Genomic DNA, 21,391 nt, shown 5'->3' on the forward strand with positions numbered 1-21,391 from the left:
AGTGCCCATGGTCAGAGGAATCTCTCCCATCCTGCAGCGGCCGCTGCTCGTATGCACGAGGACAGCGATATTCCAGTGCCCATGGTCAGAGGAATCTCTCCCATCCTGCGGGCGACGTCCTCAGGCAGCGGCTGCTGCTCATACGCACGAGGACAGCGATATTCCAGTGCCCATGGTCAGAGGAAGCTCTCCCATCCTGCAGGCAATGTCCCCAGGCAGCGGCTGCTGCTTGTATGCATGAGGACAGCGATATTCCAGTGCCCATGGTCAGAGGAATCGCTCCCATCCTGCGGGCGACGTCCCCAGGCAGCGGCTTCTGCTTGTATGCATGAGGACAGCGATATTCCAGTGCCCTCTGGGGGAAGGACCTGCTTCTTCAGCTTCTGACCTCTGGAACGTACCGTCAGGTAAACTTGTCTTCAGGCTTGGATGAAACACAAACACTCCAATGATTCAAAACCAGGGCTTCTCTCTAAAAATAATTTTTCTTTTTAATTTTTTGTTGATAAGGTGACCTCATTATGAGGTAATGAAGCAGAAATCTCATTCTGCAGCACCGCTGGAGCTCGCCACTCACAGGCGCCTTGCTGCGCGCCTGCACAACCTGCTCAGATGCCGATTGCCTGCACATTATTGATGGCACTTTCTGCGTCAGCTTTGTGCAGCATGAAGTGGCCCTGCACCTGGGCGGCGCTGATCCGGTCCGAGGCTACCAGTGCCGCAACTGCAAACCTGTCCGCCACTGCCGCTGGCTGCTCGGGGTAGAAACGCAGGTACATCTGTGCCAGCTGCCAGTGCGTGCAGTGTCCCACGTACTGTTTCATATCCACACGGCCAGGGCGGATCAGAGCTGGGTCCAACCTGTGCAGACAGAGATGGCACAATTTAACCACATGTCATGGAAGCCAGGTCCTAACAAGCATAGAAACACGGAAATGACGGCAGAAGAAGACCAAAAGGCCCATCCAGTCTGCACAGCAAGTTTCGCACTTTTTTTTTCTCTCTCATTCTTATCTGTTAAACAGAGGCTGAATGTGAACCGTGGGAGCTGTGGCTTATAAGTGGCTCCCTCTGAGCCACCGGTGAACAGGGACAGGGCTATTCGTCTCTCACTATAATGGGATCCCAAGGAAAAGCCAGGGCAGAGAGGAACATACAACAGCATTTGTGGACTCCTGTAACATTGGTCCTTTAAACCAATGCAGGTTTTACTAAGGGCTTAGCTAACTGCACGTAGGCACATAAAAGGCTTTATTAGCGAATCTGCTGGCTGCTGACGTTGGAACCTTTGTTTAGTTGATATGGTGGAGTGCGGGAACAGCGTTCCACCTTATTCAGTTAAGTGCACATGCAAGATTTAGTTGGAAAGCTGAATAAAAAATTGAATTCTAAGGAGAACTATAAAAGATTAGAAATAACCTCGGGTGTGTGTGTGTAATTATGCTAAGGAAAACCTGGAATGACAGACTACTCTGCAAAGGAAACCTTAGATTATTCCCTGCAGCTGACAAAGCAAGGTAATGGGGAAAAAACCCTCCAAACACTCAGAAAAAGAGGGAATTTGTAGTTTTACTGGGACCTCAAGCATCAGAAAAATTAGCCAATGTCCACCGACAGCGGCTGCAGGAGTGAGCAGCAGAGCCTGAGGGTCCCTTTAAATGCAAATTAATTTACATAACAAAGTCCAACCTTAACGAAGGATTTCCTTCAAGGATACAAAACACACAGAGAAAGCTGGGAGACAGAGACCCCTGGTCTATGCACTGAATATGAAGCTGGACAGGTGCGCACCCCAGCCTGCTCCAGATTCACTAGCAGGAGGGGATACGAGCTGCCTGCAGCTCTCACTCCCGTTCACCCCTCGCATTTAACTCTGGGTTTGGAGAGGAACTCAGCGTGGCAGGCCCCCTAGGAAAGCCCGTGCCCAACCCAAACATTTTTAAGTTAATTTTAAGTCCAAGGAGCGCATCGCATTACACCACACAGAAGAGGAAAACGTGTAGCAAACGCCTGCCGGCTGCAGTTCCTCTTCCCGTTACCAGGAAGTAGTCACGGAGGCCCCGTGGCCTGCAGAGATTACGAAAGCTTCAGCGGCGCCCCTCGTTCTCCTGCCTTCGCACTATCCCTCCCCCCCCCTACGCTCACCTCTCGATGTAGTTCGTGGTCATGAAGACGATCCTGGCTTCGGTGGAGGCCACGCCATCCAGGGCATTCAGCAGGCCACTGAAGGTCAGGCGCCCCAGGCCCTGGTACACGGTGGGGTCTGGAGGAGGAAGGAGACAGACAGACATTCAGCAGTCAGAGTGCCCAGGTCGCAGGGGATGGCCGAGGCTCCTTCCCCTCCCTGGAGGCTCTAAGTGCTACTTCTGCAGCAGGCCCACCCTCTGCCAGCCTGAGCCTCCCACACAGCGCACGGCACTGCCACTCCTTTATATAAAACGTGAAACTGATGACTGCTATGTAAGACTTTATAAGTGCTGTACACAAAACCTTTTATGGGAAAAAAGTGATACCTCATGCAAGTTTGTGTTCACAAAACGCATCCTCCTCATCTCATGGGGCTCTTGCTCAGAGAACCACAGGGCAACACTCTTATACAGTAAGAGGTACCGTGCACAAGTGCTGTTAAGCTGTATCAGTGCTAATGAACCCTGAAGAGGATGCGAGCAGCTGTTCTCACCCCAGTACCACACAAGAGCTGCGTCTGCACCTCCTTCCACTGCTCAGCGAGCCACTAACAGCAGGAGAGGCAGAAGTCCCATCACCCAGGACCCAAGCCAGCAGGAGACCCGGGAGGGGTCAGGGCCAGGACCGGAATCCAAAGCAAGATACCCTGAACGGAGCAAGTCAGTGGGGAAAGTTAACAGTATGCTCGGGTGCAGAAGGAGAGGTACCAGAAGTAGCGCCAGAGCCCCCTCCCTCTCCAGCTGCCTCCGCCGCTAGAAATCCCCTCCTAGCTGCGAGCTCCTCCGATAGCTAACCCCCTTCCCCTGCCCCATGCTGGAGGGGCCCCGGTGGATCAGAAGCGAGCACTGACTCTGCTCGGCCAAGTCGCGGCTGAGGAAGGCGGCATCCACGTCCTCCAGCAGTATGATGCTCTGCTGCGGGGCCACGCTGAGCAGGTGGTTCAGCCGCTCGTCGGACAGGCCGCTGTCGCTCAGGCTCATCAGGCAGATGCTGTACTGCAGCTCCCCCGCCAGCGCCGTTCTGCAAGGACAAACAGAGGTGCATGAGAGCAGCAGGGCTGCCAGGAGGCTGCAGATCTGTGCAGAATCTGGACGCCCGGGTTTTAAATCCGTGCTGCACCTGAGGAATCTCCTACGATCGTTCCACATCACGGCAGCACCAGAGCCAGATATAATCAGCTGAGAGTAACACAGTGACAGACAGGAACCCGCTCGGCTGGCTAGATTTCAACCTGCCACTTCTACAAAACGGGGATAGCCAGTTAAACTGGCTAGCGCTGAAAATTTGAACTAGCCGGCTAAATCCAGACAGTGATCCAAGCATTCGAGCTGTAATTTTCTATTTGTAGGATTGTTGAGGGCAATTCAGGTCCTGCAACGTCCTGCAGCTTGGTCAGTGTATGTGGCTGTCAGCGCCAGGAGCGTATATCGCCAATAGAATATCAGATCAAATTTAAAATATTAGGTTTGGCTTATAAGGCTCTTAAAAAGAGAAGGTGCCCGCTGCCAGGGAAATGTATTGAAAGCATAAGCTCCCAGTTGCGTTCAGCACGATTGCACGAGACACGGTCGGGATCTTTATCAGTGGCTAGGACCCACACTGTGGAAGTCTGTGCACAGCCTTAGGCGCTAGTAATGACATCCGTGTGTTCAGAAAGCAGCTCAAAGCTTCCCTGTGTACACAGGCTTTTCATTATTGCTCTCAGGAGATTAAGCAGGAAGTTTGACTCTCTCATTTCTTCTGGAATGAGGTTGTACGTTTGTGTTTTACTGTAATGCATGTACTCATGATTATTAAGGGATGTATACTTATTGTGATTCACCACTATAGGCAGAATATAAACATTTCTAATAAATAAAATAATATATATTAACTCCCAACTCCTTCCCCCGACTCAACCCAGCTTCTGGGAATGGCAACATCTCAAGTGGATAACTTTGGATGTGGCTCTGCTAGGAAATTTTCAAAAGTTCAGGCGGCCAACAACAATTCCTTAAATTGGCAGGTAAACCCTGTTGAACAGTCTACCCATTACGGCAGAAAAAGACCGACAGACCCGCCCGGTCTGCCCAGTTGACTTCCTCTCCGATTCTCTCCAGTTCCCCCCACCCCATGTCTTTACCCGGCCTCTCCACCCTATTCCCACGCATGCTCACGTTCTGTTACGGTGCTGGCCTCCACCACCTCCACCGGGGAGGCTCTTCCAGGTCCAATAATTAACCCGGCACAGGGAGACGCCAAACCAGCAAGGCTCTTGTCCAAAACCCCTCCGGTAGCCGTGGCAGATTCCTGTATGGGGTGGCCATGGAGTATGTTACACGGAGCGGCCACGATTTAAGCCCTACGTGGAAACAGAGGACTTACTCCTGGTGCAGTGCCACAGGCCCTAGATGTGTGGATGTCCCCTCCCTTCTCTGAAACTAGGGATTCTCTCTCCCAGGCTTTCTGGCCTTTTGTCTCCACGGCGAGGCTAATCCATGCTCATGAGCTTGGGGCAGAGGACAAATGAAACCTAACAAAAAGATAAGTGCCGCTCTATGTAACCCAACATTGCAAAATACCACGGGAAACCCTTGGGGATAAGTAAAATCAGTCCAAAGATGGAACTAGAAAGTAAATACGACACCACACAAAACTTAAAAGCTTAAAAAACAAAACAAAACAAAACAAAAAAAAAACACAGCAAGTTATAGACCAGCCCAGTAAGAGGGTACCAGAAGGTAGGCATGGCAGACAGGAGAAGCCCAGGAATGTCTTCAATCAGTAAAATATCCCTGCCACAGTAAGAGAACCACTACAGGTGAGCAAGGCCAGGTCCAGGAGCGCAATGCAGACTCCTTCGTTCTCTCGAGCTTCATCTCTGCAACCTCAGTGAACATCAGTAGTGAAGAAAGCAGGTCAGGGGCATGGCAGGGCTGCAGGACAAACCACGATGACTATTTCATGCACCTGAGCGACTCCTTTAAAAGCTCTTATAATCTACCAAGACTCCAGTTTCCTCCTGGAGTAATACAGCTGTGGTAACGCAACATTAAAGACAACAACTGCCGAGACTATGGAGAAAATTCAACCATCGGCCTGTATTCCAGCCTGCTGAACGCATCGGTGGCAGGACTTGCACTGCTATCCCTGTATTAAGGAACCATCAAGAGTCCCCAGAGGCAGGAAATCAGCAAATGTTGCCTTCATTTGCATAGCAGATCATTACTCAAGCCGGGGAATCTGGGATCGTGTGGAAATCACAGCCACGCTCACATCAATGAGCAGCAGTTCAACTGCTAGAGGGGTTAGAAATATCATGAAAAGCTACTTACATGAAACTACTTTTCCCACATCCGGGAGGACCATATAGCAAATACCCTCTCCTGTAGGGGATGCCTGCGAACACAGAGTCACAGATTATTACACACAACGGAGGGCAAACTGCATATTAACATGTGGAAGTGTGCAAGAAATAACCTGATCATCCATATTTCACAGATTATATGCCAGCAGGCAGAAGCATGAAACAAATCACACATGGAGACAGACAACAAAGCATCACAGGACCAAGCAAAACTATGCAACAAGCAAGAAAGGAAAACAGACTCCTACCTGCAGTACCACAGGATCAGTCCATTCAAGTGGGTTTTGCCTCCCTACCAGCAGAAGGCGGCAGAGAAACAAAACTTTGAGGCTCTGCTACATAACCGAGTGCCACCTGCAGTCCCTCAGTACTGACCTGTACCCAAGCCAAGATGTAAGCCCAAAACGCCCTTCTCTGGCTAACAGGGAAAACTATAGGGCTGGAAACCCCCCAAAAACTGCAGCCCAGAACCCAAACCATGATCTAAAACTGCCCACATATTCTGAAAAGCAGACAACTTGAACCACCAGTTGACAAAAAAAAACAAACCCCACAGTCTTTCAGCAGTGAAGGGAGGGTCTCTGGACTGCCCACTATCAGCTGGAGGCAAAAATGGGCCCCCCCGGGGTCCTACCGGATACCCCTGTCCCTCTATAGGATCTGGGAGCACCGGGAAAAGCACTGGAGGGGCATCCTCTTCAGCCTGCAGCAACTCAGTTCCGACCGCCGGGGATTCAAGATGGCTGCCGTTCCCACGGTTACCGCACTGGGACGCCTCATGGTCTCTGCCGAGCCCGGAGCCATCGGGGAAGGGGCAGGGAACAGCTCTCCATCATTTCGCCAGCCTAGGGAGCTCCGAGGGACCATCTCCCCCCGAAATACAAGCCGCACATAAACCACGGTGATTCAGCCTCGCCGGGGTCGACCTGCATGCCCGACACGCCACTCCCCCTTACCATCGTGGGGTCGGCGGCCCGACCGAGCAGCAGGGAAAAAAAGTATAAATAAGAGTAAAAAACCAGAGAAAAACCGCGGAGGGCCGGGGGGAGGGGGGGGGAGAGAGAGACGACGCAAGCTGTCCTACCTGCTCCTAACTTTACTGCTCTAAAAGCAGCCTCAGGAAAGGATTCCCCTCCTAGCACTGAAGAGAGCCGTCCAGCCCAATTCAGCAGACTAATTAAAAAGGAGAGAAAAGTGAGGAAAAAAAAAATCAATTTTGGGAGCCAACTTGTGACAGGGAAGGAATCCGGACCACCGGATGTGCACCTCACAGTTTCTCCGAGACACGGGCGTACAAAAGGGTCACTGACCCCCAGCCCCTCCTCAACCAAACCGGGTAGGGGCTACTCTCGACCCCCTGGGAGGCAGGCTCAACTTAGAATCAAGAAATACCAAAAACAAAAAAAAATACTGGCCCAAACTGCAGGGTTCAAGCATCGGTCCTGCACTCCTGGAGACAGAGAAATCCTGAGGGACTGCAGGGGGCATCAGCGTAGATAAAGCAGGGGCAGTTTTACTTTCTCTGTCTCCGCCTGCTGGCACGGATGAAAGAACCCAGGAGTCTGGACTGATCCGGGTACGTACAGGGAACATCCTGATCTGGGTTGTCCTTAATCGCATCGGGATCCGCCCCAGGTGCCACCGCCCCCGTCAGCATCCAGATCCACCCTTTGACGGCCCAAAAGGGTTTTCCTGTGGATCATCCGAATCCTCCCCGTCACTGGGGTCCAGTGCAGGCTCTGCAGCAAACCTCCGGGCACTCGTGCAGCCCTCCTACACTTCTTCGGCATGGGGGAGGGGGCCCATCTCACGACCTCTTATCCTTGCCAGGAAGGATTTATGCATCGGAAGCACAAATTCCGGCGAAGAATCATCCAGACCATCAGGCCCCTGTCCTGGACTGTCCTCAGGAGTCCTCCTCTTCACCCCACCGGAGGGGGAGTGTCTGTAGGCTCCCCTGCCGAAGAGGACGCCCCATCCATGGACCCGCCGCGGACGCAGACGCGACCTGGGCCCCCCGACTCCTCGGCCGTCACTAACCCCAACCCCGGAAGTTGGGGGAAACGACTCGGACGCTTAATGCCCGCTGAGGAACCCGCACCTCCTGAAGGGCAGCAGGGACGGGAGTTTAAGCGCGCTGCCTACAGGCCACACACATGCGGCAAGGCCTCCGTGCGCATGTACCCGCACCACCGAACGCCACGCGGTCTCCCAATCCGCCGGCCTTAAGCGCTCCCCCGAGCCGCATCTCTCACACCCTTTGCACCTACCAACACGCGTGGGGGGAAAGAGTCAGCCACTGCTGCAGGGAGGCCCGATCGCAGGCCCGGCGGCACACGGGAAACCAAACGCGGCCGCGTCAAAGCCACCGCGCCGCCAGACGCCTCAGAGCTGACCACCAGCACAACTCCTTCCCGGGACCCCCGCGCGTCCTGCTGTCTGTCCCAGCCAGCAGTTCCCACTGCTTAAAGGCTCCTGCACCACTGCAGGCCGCGCCGTCCACCCCCCCAGCTCTCAAGCTGTTTGCCCTCCCCCCCCCCAAAACTTTACCTGCTAGCAAAACCAACCAGGGATACTTTCCTGGATCCGGGGCTTCGGCAGTCTGGAGGGAGCCAGTCCCCTGGCTATCAAGATCACGGCGCATTGCGGGTCGAGCAACTGACAGGGGATCCCAACCCCCTGGACGCCCGGCTCGACCTGAGGAGCCTAACACGTCAGGGTGCTGCTTCTACTAGCCTTCTCTCTCTCAGACTGCAGGTCTGCACCTCTCCCATCTGCTGGAGTCAGAGAAATGCTGAGGGACTGCAGGCGGCACTCTCTCTCTCTCTCTTATGTAGCAGCGCCTCAAAGGCTTATTCTCTGCCTCCATCTGCCGGTAGGGGTGCATAAACCCACTCATCTGGACTGATCTGGGTATGTTCAGGAAATCCATGTTTTAACTGAAGGCACTCCTGATCTGGGTTCCTCCAGATACATCAGGAAAAACTTGTACCTTCTGACCACAAAATACATTTCCTTGATACTTAAAGTAATTCTAGAAAAACAAATCTTTATCAAACTCTAAAACAAATGTGATTATCAATGTAGCCCTAGTAGAAATGTTATCATTTGAAGATTGAAGAAAGAATGAAAAATCTGGGCTAGAGAAAGGAGTGAACACATCTGATAATAACAATAATTTTGTCATTGGTAAACTGTAAAGCTTCTGAGGCATATTTTGTAAATAACTCCAAACCAGAAAGTAAATTCTTTAGGGAAATTTAGCAAAACGATTTTTTTTTTTTAATGTGGACTATGATGCTTTGTTTTGCCCTGGCACTTGTGTTTCCCAGAGAGAGCTCATTTCCCTTAAGCTAACCTGTGTTCTGGCCTTCACACGGAGACTCAGAATGAGGCTTGGACAGGACATCTCTCAGTATCCTCAGGGAGCTGAAAGACCGTAACACTCTGCAGTGCCACTGGTCAGAAAGCTATTACTTTGTGTTCTGACTGGTCCTTCAGATGCAGCCCACAGAGAACTAGACCTGAAGCTGCTGGAACTCTACAGTCTTGGCTGTGAGTGCAAAGGAACCAGATCTGTACCAAGATCCTGTCCCGGCTCTGTCCATCCTTGTGAGGACAGCCTTATCTGAAGCTCCCCAGCCACTGGGTAGGTACCATGAAATTTGTCAAGTTAGCATAAAACTGGATGGATTATTTTACCTGTTGCCATTTACAAATCAAATCTTCTTCTGTTCACTATTCTTACTACTTAATAAACTTTATAGTTTGTTAGCTCTGTCCAGTGACCGATTGATGGTCCCAGCAATTTTTGTATCTGGTCTGTAGGTGTACTTCTAGGAACTGTGTGACTGTTGGATTGTGTGAGATCTCAATGTCTCTAGAAACCACCAGGGGATAGCTCTGGGGCAGTACTCTGCCTGCAAGTCAAGTGGGGATTCAGTTGGTGGAGGGGAAGTTGCCAGTGTAGGGGCATATGTACAGAGCAGATGGGACCGAGCAGTGCTTGGCAAGGCCCTCAAATGTCCACAGAGTTAACCCCAAGCGGATGTAAGGGGTAATGCTAAGGAACTGCATAATAAACCTCCAGAAGCTCTCTGTATTCCTTTCTTCTGAATTTTATTTTGGTTTCTAACTGTACGGTCATTTGTCCTTTCTTGATTAGTCCTGTGAGAGTCTGGGACTGTCAGGCCTTTCTCCCTGGCAAGAGATTTTGGATCACAGTGGATGGCTTCATACCTAGGGGCTCCTGAGGCCCCCAGGAAGGGAGGCAAAACATGCATAGTAGTCGGAGATCAGCTGGGGTGTATGGGATATCGGGACAGAAACTAGACTGCTCTTATGGTCCTTTTCTCCTATCAGATTCTGTGTTTCACTATACTCAGAATCTCTAAGCTTCTCCAACCATCAGGAAAAGGCACTGGTAGCCATATCTAAAGCAGATAAGTTCTTATAAGCATTTTTCTATTAACTCTGAGAAACATGGGCGTGAAAGAACTGGCCAGCTGACTATGGGGCAGAAGATCATTCTAAGCCCGCGTTACTCTGTCTGAAATATGTAAATATAATACAAAATTTTCTTTCCCGTCAAAGCTGCTTCCCCACTGTCTCCCGCCAGGTTCCTTTAGCCACTCACGTTACAGACGAGCTTCTCACCTCTGTCGCTGTACCACTTGGGATTATCGATAAAGCCCTTCACATCCTGCACAATCCTCTCCGAGACTCCGTGCTCCAGCACCACGGAGCTGAGGGGGCGCCGGCGGCGCGGGAAGCCGAAGGGCCTCCATTCTGCGCCCATGGCGGTGTACATCACCGTCTTCCCCTCCTGCTGCTGCAGCGCCAGTTCCCGGGCTGTGGGGAGAGGGGAAACTGGTCTCAGCGGTGCCGTAACAACTCACGGGATGCACCACAGATGCCCTGTACTAGCAGGACTCAAAAGAAAAAAAAAAAAAACAAACCACGTATATATTTTTGGCATTCAGGGGACACAAACCAACAGTAAGAATCCACAGGAAGAACTCTCAAGACGATGCCGAGTCCGCACCACAAGTTCTACGAAATGCAACTTAAGGACCTAAATATCTTTACTCAAAAGAGAGACATGATAGAGACATTCAAATACCTCTCAGGTATCAATACTGCACATGAGAAAAACTGTGAGAGAAGAGGAAATTCCACAACTGAGGCTCATGTCAACACGAAGCCAAGAGGAGGTAACACTTGTGAGTAGCACAAAGAAATCTCTCTTCACACAAAGAAACCCTGTGCAGGTGATGCCAGCAACAACAGTAATGGGATTAAAGAAGATATGCAACCAGCACAGAGGACCCTTAGTAGTGCAGAATAAAGTCAGAAATTAAGATGAAGTATGCCAGTGACAGAGCTGGGATTAGAAATGAGGCACAGGGAGATAAAGTGACTCACCCCAGGGTCACAGAGAGTCAGTGGCAGAGCTGGGATTAGAGCTGAGGCACAGGGGGATAAAGTGACTCACCCCAGGATCACACAGAGAGTCAGTGACAGAGCTGGGATTAGAACTGAGGCACAGAGGGATAAAGTCACTCACCCCAGGGTCACACAGAGAGTCAGTGACAGAGCTGGGATTAGAGCTGAGGCACAGAGGGATAAAGTCACTCACCCCAGGGTCACAGAGAGAGTCAGTGACAGAGCTGGGATTAGAACTGAAGCACAGGGGGATAAAGCAACTCATCCCAGGGTCCCAGAGAGAGTCCGTGACAGAGCTGGGATTAGAGCTGAGGCACAGGAAAATAAAGTGACTCACCTCAAGGTCACACAGAGAGTCAGTGGCAGAGCTGGGATTAGAACTGAGGCACAGGGAAAGAAAGGGACTGGCCCAGTGTCACACAAAGTCAGTGGCAGAGCTGGGATTAGAACTGAGGCACAGGGGGGATAAAGAGACTCACCTCAGGATTACAGAGTCAGTGACAGAGCTGGGATTAGAACTGAGGCACAGGGAGATAAAGTGACTCACCCCAGGGTCACACAGAGAGTCAGTGACAGAGCTGGGATTAGAACTGAGGCACAGGGAGATAAGGTGACTCACCCCAGGGTCACACAGAGAGTCAGTGACAGAGCTGGGATTAGAACTGAGGCACAGGGAGATAAAGTGACTCACCCCAGGGTCACACAGAGAGTCAGTGACAGAGCTGGGATTAGAACTGAGGCACAGGGAGATAAAGTGACGCACCCCAGGGTCACACAGAGAGTCAGTGACAGAGCTGGGATTAGAACTGAGGCACAGGGAGATAAAGTGACTCACCCCAGGGTCACAGAGAGTCAGAGACAGAGCTGGGATTAGAACTGAGGCACAGAGGGATAAAGTCACTCACCCCAGGGTCACACAGAGAGTCAGTGACAGAGCTGGGATTAGAACTGAGGCACAGGGAGATAAAGTGACTCACCCCAGGGTCACAGAGAGTCAGAGACAGAGCTGGGATTAGAACTGAGGCACAGAGGGATAAAGTCACTCACCCCAGGGTCACACAGAGAGTCAGTGACAGAGCTGGGATTAGAACTGAGGCACAGGGAGATAAAGTGACTCACCCCAGGGTCACAGAGAGTTAGTGACAGAGCTGGGATTAGAACTGAGGCACAGAGGGATAAAGTCACTCACCCCAGGGTCACACAGAGAGTCAGTGACAGAGCTGGGATTAGAACTGAGGCACCGGGAGATAAAGTGACTCACCCCAGGGTCACAGAGAGTCAGTGACAGAGCTGGGATTAGAGCTGAGGCACAGGGGGATAAAGTGACTCACCCCAGGGTTTCAGAGTCAGTGACAGAGCTGGGATTAGAACTGAAGCACAGGGGGATAAAGCAACTCATCCCAGGGTCCCAGAGAGTCCGTGACAGAGCTGGGATTAGAGCTGAGGCACAGGGAGATAAAGTGACTCACCTCAAGGTCACACAGAGAGTCAGTGGCAGAGCTGGGATTAGAACTGAGGCATAGGGAAAGAAAGGGACTGCCCCAGTGTCACACAAAGTCAGTGGCAGAGCTGGGATTAGAACTGAGGCACAGGGGGGATAAAGAGACTCACCTCAGGGTTACAGAGTCAGTGACAGAGCTGGGATTAGAACTGAGGCACAGGGAGATAAAGTGACTCACCCCAGGGTCACAGAGAGAGTCAGTGACAGAGCTGGGATTAGAGCTGAGGCACAGGGGGATAAAGTGACTCACCCCAGGGTTTCAGAGTCAGTGACAGAGCTGGGATTAGAACTGAAGCACAGGGGGATAAAGCAACTCATCCCAGGGTCCCAGAGAGTCCGTGACAGAGCTGGGATTAGAGCTGAGGCACAGGGAGATAAAGTGACTCACCTCAAGGTCACACAGAGAGTCAGTGGCAGAGCTGGGATTAGAACTGAGGCATAGGGAAAGAAAGGGACTGCCCCAGTGTCACACAAAGTCAGTGGCAGAGCTGGGATTAGAACTGAGGCACAGGGGGGATAAAGAGACTCACCTCAGGGTTACAGAGTCAGTGACAGAGCTGGGATTAGAACTGAGGCACAGGGGGATAAAGTGACTCACCCCAAGGTCTCTCAGAGTCAGTGGCAGAGCTGGGATTAGAACTGAGTCTCAGGGAAAGAAAGGGACTCCCCCCAGTGTCACACAAAGTCAGTGGCAGAGCTGGGATTAGAACTGAGGCACAGGGGGGATAAAGAGACTCACCTCAGGGTTACAGAGTCAGTGACAGAGCTGGGATTAGAACTGAGGCACAGGGAGATAAAGTGACTCACCTCAAGGTCACAGGGTTAGTGGCAGAACCAAGACTAGAACCTGCAAACCAACATTACTCCTTATTACCAGGTCAATGCTCTGACCCCCTAGAATTTCTCAGTAAATCAACTGCCCTACTCGCTGCATCCGAAGATTTCCAGGTACCTTCCTGCAAGATGTTAAAAAAGATCTCCCGGTTGGTGCCCATAGCAGTGAACGTGACAGACTCCCACGGGGTCCCTGTGTGCAGATCTATCATCTGTTTCTCCCGGTTCCTCTCAACGCGGATCCACTTCCGTTTGTACCTGAACAGGAGAGAGACAGTCTGCTTCAGAGAAACGTACATCACAATCGCTCAGCAGACTAGGATCGAATGCTCTTTGGTGCCTGCTCCGAGACCTGGCTTCAGAGCCCAGTGCCAGCTCCTACTCCACTTGCTGACAGAGGCTGAGGAAGAGCCAAGCACCACTCTTAGCTACCACTTCTCAACCAAAGCCCAGTGGCGGACACACGCAAGCATTTCTTTAGCATTTCAGCATCAGGAAAGTGTACATAAAGGAAAATTGGTTCTTACCTGCTAATTTTCGTTCCTGTAGTACCACGGATCAGTCCAGACTCCTGGGTTTTGCCTCCCCTCCAGCAGATGGAGACAGAGAAAGTTTTGACTGACTCTGCCCTATATCCTGAGGCGACACCCCTCAGTCCAACAGTATTAATCGATATGAAAGCAGAATTGCACAAACAAAACTGAGCAAACCAAACTTAATTGGGACCACACCCCACTCGGGATAGGAATGAAACCAACCAACTCACGAACCCCAAGTGGAAGCAAAACCCACTAGAACATCTGAGAACTTGCCAAAAATTGGAATACTGTATGCACTTATCTGCAGATTGCCTGAAAAACAGTGAATGAGCGGACTTTTTGTAACCTCTACGCAGAAAATCGGCGGGAATCTGGACTGATCCGTGGTACTACGGGAACAAAAATCAGCAGGTAAGAACCAATTTTCCTTTCCCTGTACGTACCGGATCAGTCCAGACTCCTGGGATGTACCAGAGCTGTTTTACTCGGGAAGGAACCCTGAGAGTCCCGCTCAGAGAACTCCTTCCCCAAAGCCAGCCGAGCCTGGACATCCAATCGGTAATGCCGAGCAACTGTAACGACTTCCAAGTCGCTGCCCTACAGATCCTCTGTGGGGAAACTTGTTGACACTCTGCCCACGATGTCGCTTGCGAACGAGTAGAATGAGCCCTCAAACCGACCGAGAGCGAGAAGATACGCTGACTCAATAGCCTCTTTCAACCATCGAGCAATCGTGGCTCTAGATGCCTTATGCCCTCTTCTGGGACCACTCCAGAGCACAAACAAATGATCCGACATACGGAAACTGTTGGTTATTTTCAGGTAACACAACATAACGCGGCGCACATCTAACTTCCTGCGCTCCCTAGAAGAGGGATCAGAACGGTCCAAACTGGAAAAGGCCGGAAGCTCCCCCGACTGATTCAAATGAAAAGAGACCACCTTTGGCAGAAAAGAAGGCACAGTCCTCAAGGAAACTCCCGCCTCAGTAATCCTTAGGAAGGGTTCCCTGCAGGATAAGGCCTGAAGCTCCGATATTCTGCGCGCAGAAGAGATAGCCACGAGAAACACCACCTTCAACGTAAGATCCTTCAAAGACAGCACATAGGGCTTTGTGCACCAAGTTCAGGTTCTAAGAAGGGCAAGGGATCCTGAACAGAGGATGCAAATGCTTTGCTCCCCGGAGAAATTGCACTACATCCGGATGCGCTGCTAAAAACACGCCGTTCAACTTACCACGAAAACAACCAAGGGCTGCTACCTGCACGCGCAAGGAACTGAAGGACAATCCTTGAGCCAAACCGGCTTGCAAAAAAGGACAAAATATTGGAGACCAAAGCCCGCAGAGGATCTAACTGGTGCTTCACGCACAAAGACTCAAAAACACCCCACACCCTGACATAGGCCAGGGAGATAGAAGGCTTACGTGAATGCAGAAGAGTAGCCACTACCGTGTCTGAATAACCCTCATTCTTTAGATGGTGCCTCTCAAAAGCCATGCTGCTAGACAAAACCGCTCTACCTTTTCGAAACAAACATGACCCTGACAGAGAAGGTTTGGCAGATCCCGAAACCGTAAGGGACCGTTCACTGGCAGACTGATCAAATCCACAAACCACGGACAGCGTGGCCACTCCGGCGCACTAGAATGATCTCCGCCCGGTGAGCCTCTATCCGTCTCAGTATTCTGCCGATCAGAGGCCATGGCGAAAACATGTAGAGAAGAACGTCTTTCGGCCAGGGAACCACTAGGGCATCCACCCCTTCCACTCCCCATTCTCGCCTCAGACTGAAAAATCGAGGGGCCTTGGAATTCTGAAATGTTGCCATAAGGACCACCGCTGGTCTGGACCACCTGTTGCATATCCGCTGAAAGGCCTCTTTGCATAACTCCCACTCTCCGGGGTTGAGATAATGACGACTGAGAAAGTCGGCTTGAACATTGTCGACCCCGGTGATGTGAGAGGCTGCTATGCTGACGAGATGTTGCTCTGCCAAGATTATCAGCTGCTGCGCTTCGAATGCCACCGGTTGACTTTTGGTTCCTCCCCAACGATTGATATAAGCTGCCGCGGTTGCGTTGTCGGACAGAACTCGAACTGACTTTCCCTGCAGGAGGGGCTGAAGAGCCAGCAACGCCAACCGCACAGCCCTGGTATCCAGACGATTAACCACTGGGCCTCCGCCCTGGACCACTGGTCTTGGACCGATGTCTCCTGACAAACTGCTCCCCAGCTGGAGAGACTGGCATCCGTGGTGACCACCGTCCAGTTGGGGACATCCAGAGATACCCCACGTCGCAAATTGTCCGCCAGTAACCACCAATCCAGACTGGACCGAGCCGCATCGGTAAGGGGAAGGGGAAGGTGATATTGTTCGGAAAATGGGTTCCAGTGGGAAAGCAATGCGGACTGCAGTGGTCTCATACGAGCAAAGGCCCAAGGAACCAATTCCGGAGGGGATGTCATCAAGCAGAGGACCCTCAAATAATCCCATACTCTTGAAGTAGGATTGGACTTCAAACCTCGAACCTGTCCTTGCAACTTGAGAAGGCGGGGTTCGGGAAGAAATACCCTCCCCTGATGAGTGTCGAACAGGGCTCCTAGGAACTCCAGCGACTGGGAGAGAGCCAGGTGACTTGTCGAAGTTGATCACCCAACCTAGGGACTGCAAGAGAGAGAGAACACTGTGAACCATTGAACGGCAAAGAGACTCCATTTTCGCCTAAATCAGCCAGTTGTCCAGATACGGACGGACTAAAAGACCTTCCTTCCTGAGTTGTGCTGCCACCACGACCATCACCTTGGTAAAGGTTTTGGGAGTCATGGCCAGTCCAAATGGTAGAGCTTGGAATTGAAAATGTTGTCCCAGGATGCAGAACCTCAGGAACCTCTGGTGATCGGTGCGAATACCAATATGAAGGTATGCCTCTGTCAAGTCCAGGGACGCGAGGAACTCTCCCTTGTGGACCGAGCAATGACTGATCTGAGGGTCTCCATTTGGAACCTGGGGACTCAGACAGCGGTTGACTCTATTGAGGTCTAGAATGGGCTGAAAAGTCCCTTCCTTTTTTGGCACAACAAAGTAAATGGAGTAACGATCCCTCCGCTGTTCTGATCGAGGGACCTGAATGATGGCCCCGAGATCTCGCAGACACTGCAGAGTGTCTCATACTGTTTGATGCTTCTTTTTGTAGGAACACAGGGAGACGAGAAACCGATCTCGCAGTCGATGACCAAAATCTAAAGCGTAACCTTGACTTTTCACCTTGAGGACCCACTGGTCTGACGTCCACTTGGCCCATTCCCCGTAGAACAGAGACAGTCTGCCTCATACCACTGGAACCGGGCAATGGACCGGCCCCGCTTCATTGGGCGGATTTAACTCCACCTGCTACATGGGGGTTCCCAGGTCTTCCAAAACAACGTCCATGAAAGGACTATGACCAAGACTATTGTTTGCCCGAAGATTATCTCACAGGAGGGCCAGACGGCCGAGAAGAATGGAATCTCCAATTTGCTCGAAAGCCGGCGAGCAAGGAAAAGAAGTTACTAGGCCTGGGCTGATCCTCCGGCAGCTTAGGTACTTTGCTCTCTCCTAAGGACTGTATCATATCTTCCAAGTCCTTTCCAAATAGCAGCTTACCCTTGAAGGGCAGAGAGCCGAGTTGCGCCTTAAAGGACACATCCGCCAACCAGTTTTTCAACCACAGGAGTCTACGAGCCGAAACCGCTGACACCTTGGATCAAACCAAAGTCCGCAGGAGGTCATATAAAGCACTCCTAAGGCGGACACTTCAAAAATCTGCTTGAGCTATACTTCCAATTTGCGGTCCTTAAGATCTTTAAGGGCCAAGGCTCCCATCACCAGAATAGTAGTCTTTTTAGTGACCGCAGACACAGCGGCATCCACCTTTGGGATCTTCAAGACCTCCAAAGCTTCTTCTGGTAACAGGTACAGTTTTGTCCATCGCTTTACTGAGCTTCAGGCCCAAATCTGTGGTGTCCCATTCACAGAACAGTAGGTAGGTGACAGAAAAAGACATAGTTGGACCCCTGAGGCCCACCATCACAGGATCTATATCCCCCATCCGAGAGTCCTACTGCGGGGCTTCAATACCCAAGTCTGTTAAAATCGCCAGAATAAGAGGACTTAGCTCACCCCTTCGAAAAAAGACGGACCACCTTGGGATCATCCCCGTCCGCCATGTGAGGATTAGGGCAGTCTTCCTGATCGGGATCACCCCCGAGATCTGCCCCTGGAGAGGGCTTGTCCCGGTGAGCCTGCTCGTCCGGATCGGAGTCCTCAGAGGTACCTTCCTCCTGAGAATGAACCACCCCGGACCTAAGGGGATGCTTGACCCGCGGAGCAGAGCCCTGTTCCAAGAGTCTTGAAATTCTGGATGGTTGGACCCCAGAAAGTGGCACAGAACCACTCCCTGGGCATCTCTTATGTGCCTTCTGCAATTTATAGGCCTTATGCAGGAACCTAATAAACTCTGTAGAAAAGGATGAGGAGGAGGAGGAGATCTCCTCGAGGCCGACTGCCCGCAGGATGCCCACCCCCCCCCCCGGGGGCTGCCTGCTGTAGGGACAAGGGAGGGGGATCCGACCCTCCCTGCATCGCTAGCTGCGTCGCCACGTGAAAAGTACTTAAAAAACTCCTTCCCGAAGTGCGGGCCGGCCGAATCACAGAGCACAGACCGTCCCGGGACCCCCGCAGCAGGCTGCACCACGCAGCATCGGCGAGTTGGCGGGAGAAAGGAGAAAGAAGAAAAACTGCCTCACTGGCTGCTAAGGTCCCCTATTCCCCCCTTGGAGGTAAAAAAAACACCGCTGGATGAACACTGCCTTCGCGGCAACTGCCAGGAGAAACTTTGGATTAATACTTAGCTGCTCTGCGGGTCCTGCGCCGATTAGGATGAGTGAGCTGGGCTCCCTGGTATCACCCTAGCCAGGAGTGGATGCAGGGTCCTCAACCTCCCCAACTCCAGCGGCCTCTAGAACCAGGGGGGGATGGTCCCCTCAGAACCTGACAACCCCTGGGAGGCCGTGAAGACGGCCGCATAAGCTGTTCGACTCGCTTTCCTTTTTTTTTTTTTTTTTTTTTTTTTTTAAAGCAAACTACCACAGACTGCAGGATTCTGCACCTCCACCATCTGCTGGGGACAGAGAAATAAATACTGAGGGACTGCAGGTGACACCTCAGGATATAGGGCAGAGTCAGTCAAAGCTTTCTCTGTCGCCATCTGCTGGAGGGGAGGCAAAACAGAGGAGTCTGGGCTGATCCGGGTACGTACAGGGAATTTTATTTAATTTTAAAATGTTTATTACCCCCCCCTTCCTACATTCAGGTTGGGGTACAATCATACATTCACAGTCAGTGTAACAAACGGCAACCAAATTATAAAAACAATACAAATAAAGAACTCCTATCTCAGGGGGTAGGACATGCCTCTAGAGGTAAGGCAAAGTGTTTCAGCATTCATATGCTTTTTTGAACAAATAGATCTTTAAGGCTTTCTTTAAAAAGGTTGTGCTCTTTCATACTTATTTCCTTCAGGACAGAATTCCAGAGGGAGGGGCCTGCTATAGAAAAGGCTCGCTCCCTGGTTTCGTCAAAGTGAGCTGCTTTAGGAGACTGGATATCTAGTCAACTCTGGCCAGAGGATCAAAGAGTTCTGGAGTGGATATGAATTTTCTTAATTGCTACAAACCATTGCGAGTGTACATTGTTAATCAATCAATGAATAATGCTTATTAATTTATATTGAATGATAATGCAGAAAGAGACCAAGTCAATGCAGAGACTGCAAAATTAGAGTAATATGGTCTTGAAAGCCCCTGGATGGGTGCTGTGTGCAAGACTGTGCATGGCGACTCCCTGATAAGAGGTGGACAAGAAAGCATGATAAGAGGCTGTGCATGTTGGCTCTCTGATGAGGGCTAGATGAGGTTTCAGAAGTCAGGTTGTGTGCAATGGCCCCCTGATGAGAACTGCATGGGAAGGTATGAGATGAGACAACGTGCATGATGATTCCCTGCAGAAAGCCAGATGAAGGCGGGGGAAGAAGAAAGCAGAAAATATGTAGCTGTTCACAGATTGTTTGCAATGCCACACTCAGTCTCCTCCTGTCTGAGAACACAATCTCCACCCTCCCAGGCTTCAGCATGAGCCTATGTGCATGTGTACAGCCCATGCAGTCTCCTTTTCCCACAGCATGGCTGGTCTTACCAGATGAAATGGTTGCCAGGACTAGGGATGAAATCAAACTTGGTGCTGATGCGCCCACTCTCGTGCTGGAGGTAGGAGGTTTCCACGCTCAGATGCTGTGTCCTCTTGGCATAGTGCGCAATCCAACTCAGCAGCCACTGGTAGCTCTTATCTCTGCTGGGCACCTCCAAGGTTATCATGTAGTGGCGCCTGAATGCAATCATTCCAATCTGAGCCCCTTTACGTGCCAACGCCAGGGCGGTGCCTATGCCCACTAGTCCAAAACCTGCCCCAAAGTAAGGATTGTCTTTCAATGCCACCAAAAAGTCTGGAAAAGGCATCTTCTGGGCACTGCCCTTCAATATCACCACCACCACATCTTCTTTCTAAGGAGAGGAAGCAAGGCCCTATGAGAGAGAAACAGCCAAGGAAAAGTTACAGTCTCTTCTTCCACCTTATGGCTGCCTAAACTTTAATTCCTTAAGTCATTATGAACATATGCAATAATGCAGCCCCAATTCCGAACCGTTTCCTCTTGCTTCTTTGGGTTTCCAGCTCATTAGGAACCATCACGGTGTGTGGGGTGAGCGATGGGAGGAGAGCGAGACCCCTTCACGGTGTGTGGGGTGAGTCATGGGAGGAGAGTGAGACCCCCTTCATGGTGTGTGGGATGAGCGATGGGAGGAGAGTGAGACCCCCTTCATGGTGTGTGGGGTGAGCGATGAGATGGAGGAAAGAGCGAGAGCCCGTCACGGTGTGTGGGGTGAGCGAGGCTCTCTTGCTGTGTGTGCAATCAGGGATGGAAGACGCGAGTGACTGAGGCAGAGTATTATACATGGCCCACATCCCTTATTACGGGAGAGTGTCAGTGATTGGGAATTGGCTCAGGCTCTCGGCGAAAGGACTCCCATTCTCGGTCCCGTTTCCTTACTATCACACGTCAGTCCCACTCCCGGTACACGTGCACCACGCTGTCCGCTGATCACACGTGCACCTTCCTAGAGGTGACCCCCGGATTCCGATCTCCAGCATCGCCCTCTGGCCCCACTACTCTCCCGGACTGAGCCTCCCCACCCCCTGTCCTTTACCTGCCACTCCCACGGGCCATCAAAGCGAGAGCAGCGTTCAAACCCCGTTACAGGGCAGCCTGGGCGTCTCAGTCACTCCCGGAAGTGGAGACGGGCACCGCGTGAGTGTCAAGCCTCGCTCTGGGACGAGCAGGAGGAGACGATACTTCCGCCATGGGCTCCACCCAAGCAGCCCGCATACTTCCGGTTTCCGCTCCTCAGAGACTGCACAGGCTGATGCGGAACCAGGGAGGAGGAG

General features: G+C 51.6%; 1 protein-coding gene across 3 annotated transcripts; it reads right to left on the reverse strand.

The window, feature by feature from the left end:
• Window positions 1-471: 471 nt before the first annotated feature.
• LOC115093388 (mitochondrial chaperone BCS1) lies at window positions 472-21,345 on the reverse strand. 3 transcript variants are annotated; one of them, XM_029605044.1, is made up of 8 exons: window positions 21,154-21,344; window positions 20,087-20,472; window positions 13,432-13,571; window positions 10,190-10,384; window positions 5,502-5,565; window positions 3,038-3,207; window positions 2,146-2,263; window positions 472-861 (listed from the first exon to the last, which is right to left on the reverse strand). In XM_029605044.1, the coding sequence occupies exons 2-8, from the start codon at window positions 20,404-20,406 to the stop codon at window positions 609-611; spliced, it is 1,260 nt and encodes a 419-aa protein (XP_029460904.1). In that variant the 5' UTR covers window positions 20,407-20,472; window positions 21,154-21,344; the 3' UTR covers window positions 472-608. The 3 variants fall into 3 exon arrangements, with proteins under 3 accessions (XP_029460904.1, XP_029460905.1, XP_029460906.1); XM_029605045.1 differs by lacking the exon at window positions 21,154-21,344 and adding an exon at window positions 20,997-21,098; XM_029605046.1 differs by lacking the exon at window positions 3,038-3,207 and having other exon boundaries at window positions 21,154-21,345.
• Between the last annotated feature and the right edge of the window lie 46 nt (window positions 21,346-21,391).

This window comes from Rhinatrema bivittatum, chromosome 6, assembly GCF_901001135.1.
Source record: "Rhinatrema bivittatum chromosome 6, aRhiBiv1.1, whole genome shotgun sequence".
Taxonomy (NCBI): domain Eukaryota; kingdom Metazoa; phylum Chordata; class Amphibia; order Gymnophiona; family Rhinatrematidae; genus Rhinatrema; species Rhinatrema bivittatum.

Excerpts from the sequence above, each read along its gene's own strand:
- LOC115093388 (XM_029605044.1), bottom strand. The coding sequence starts at position 20,406 with ATGCCTTTTCCAGACTTTTTGGTGGCATTGAAAGACAATCCTTACTTT. Across the intron at positions 10,385-13,431 it reads TTTTAACATCTTGCAGGAAG|CCCGGGAACTGGCGCTGCAG; the intron begins GTACCTGGAAAT and ends CTCTCCCCACAG. Across the intron at positions 862-2,145 it reads ACCACGAACTACATCGAGAG|GTTGGACCCAGCTCTGATCC; the intron begins GTGAGCGTAGGG and ends CTGTCTGCACAG.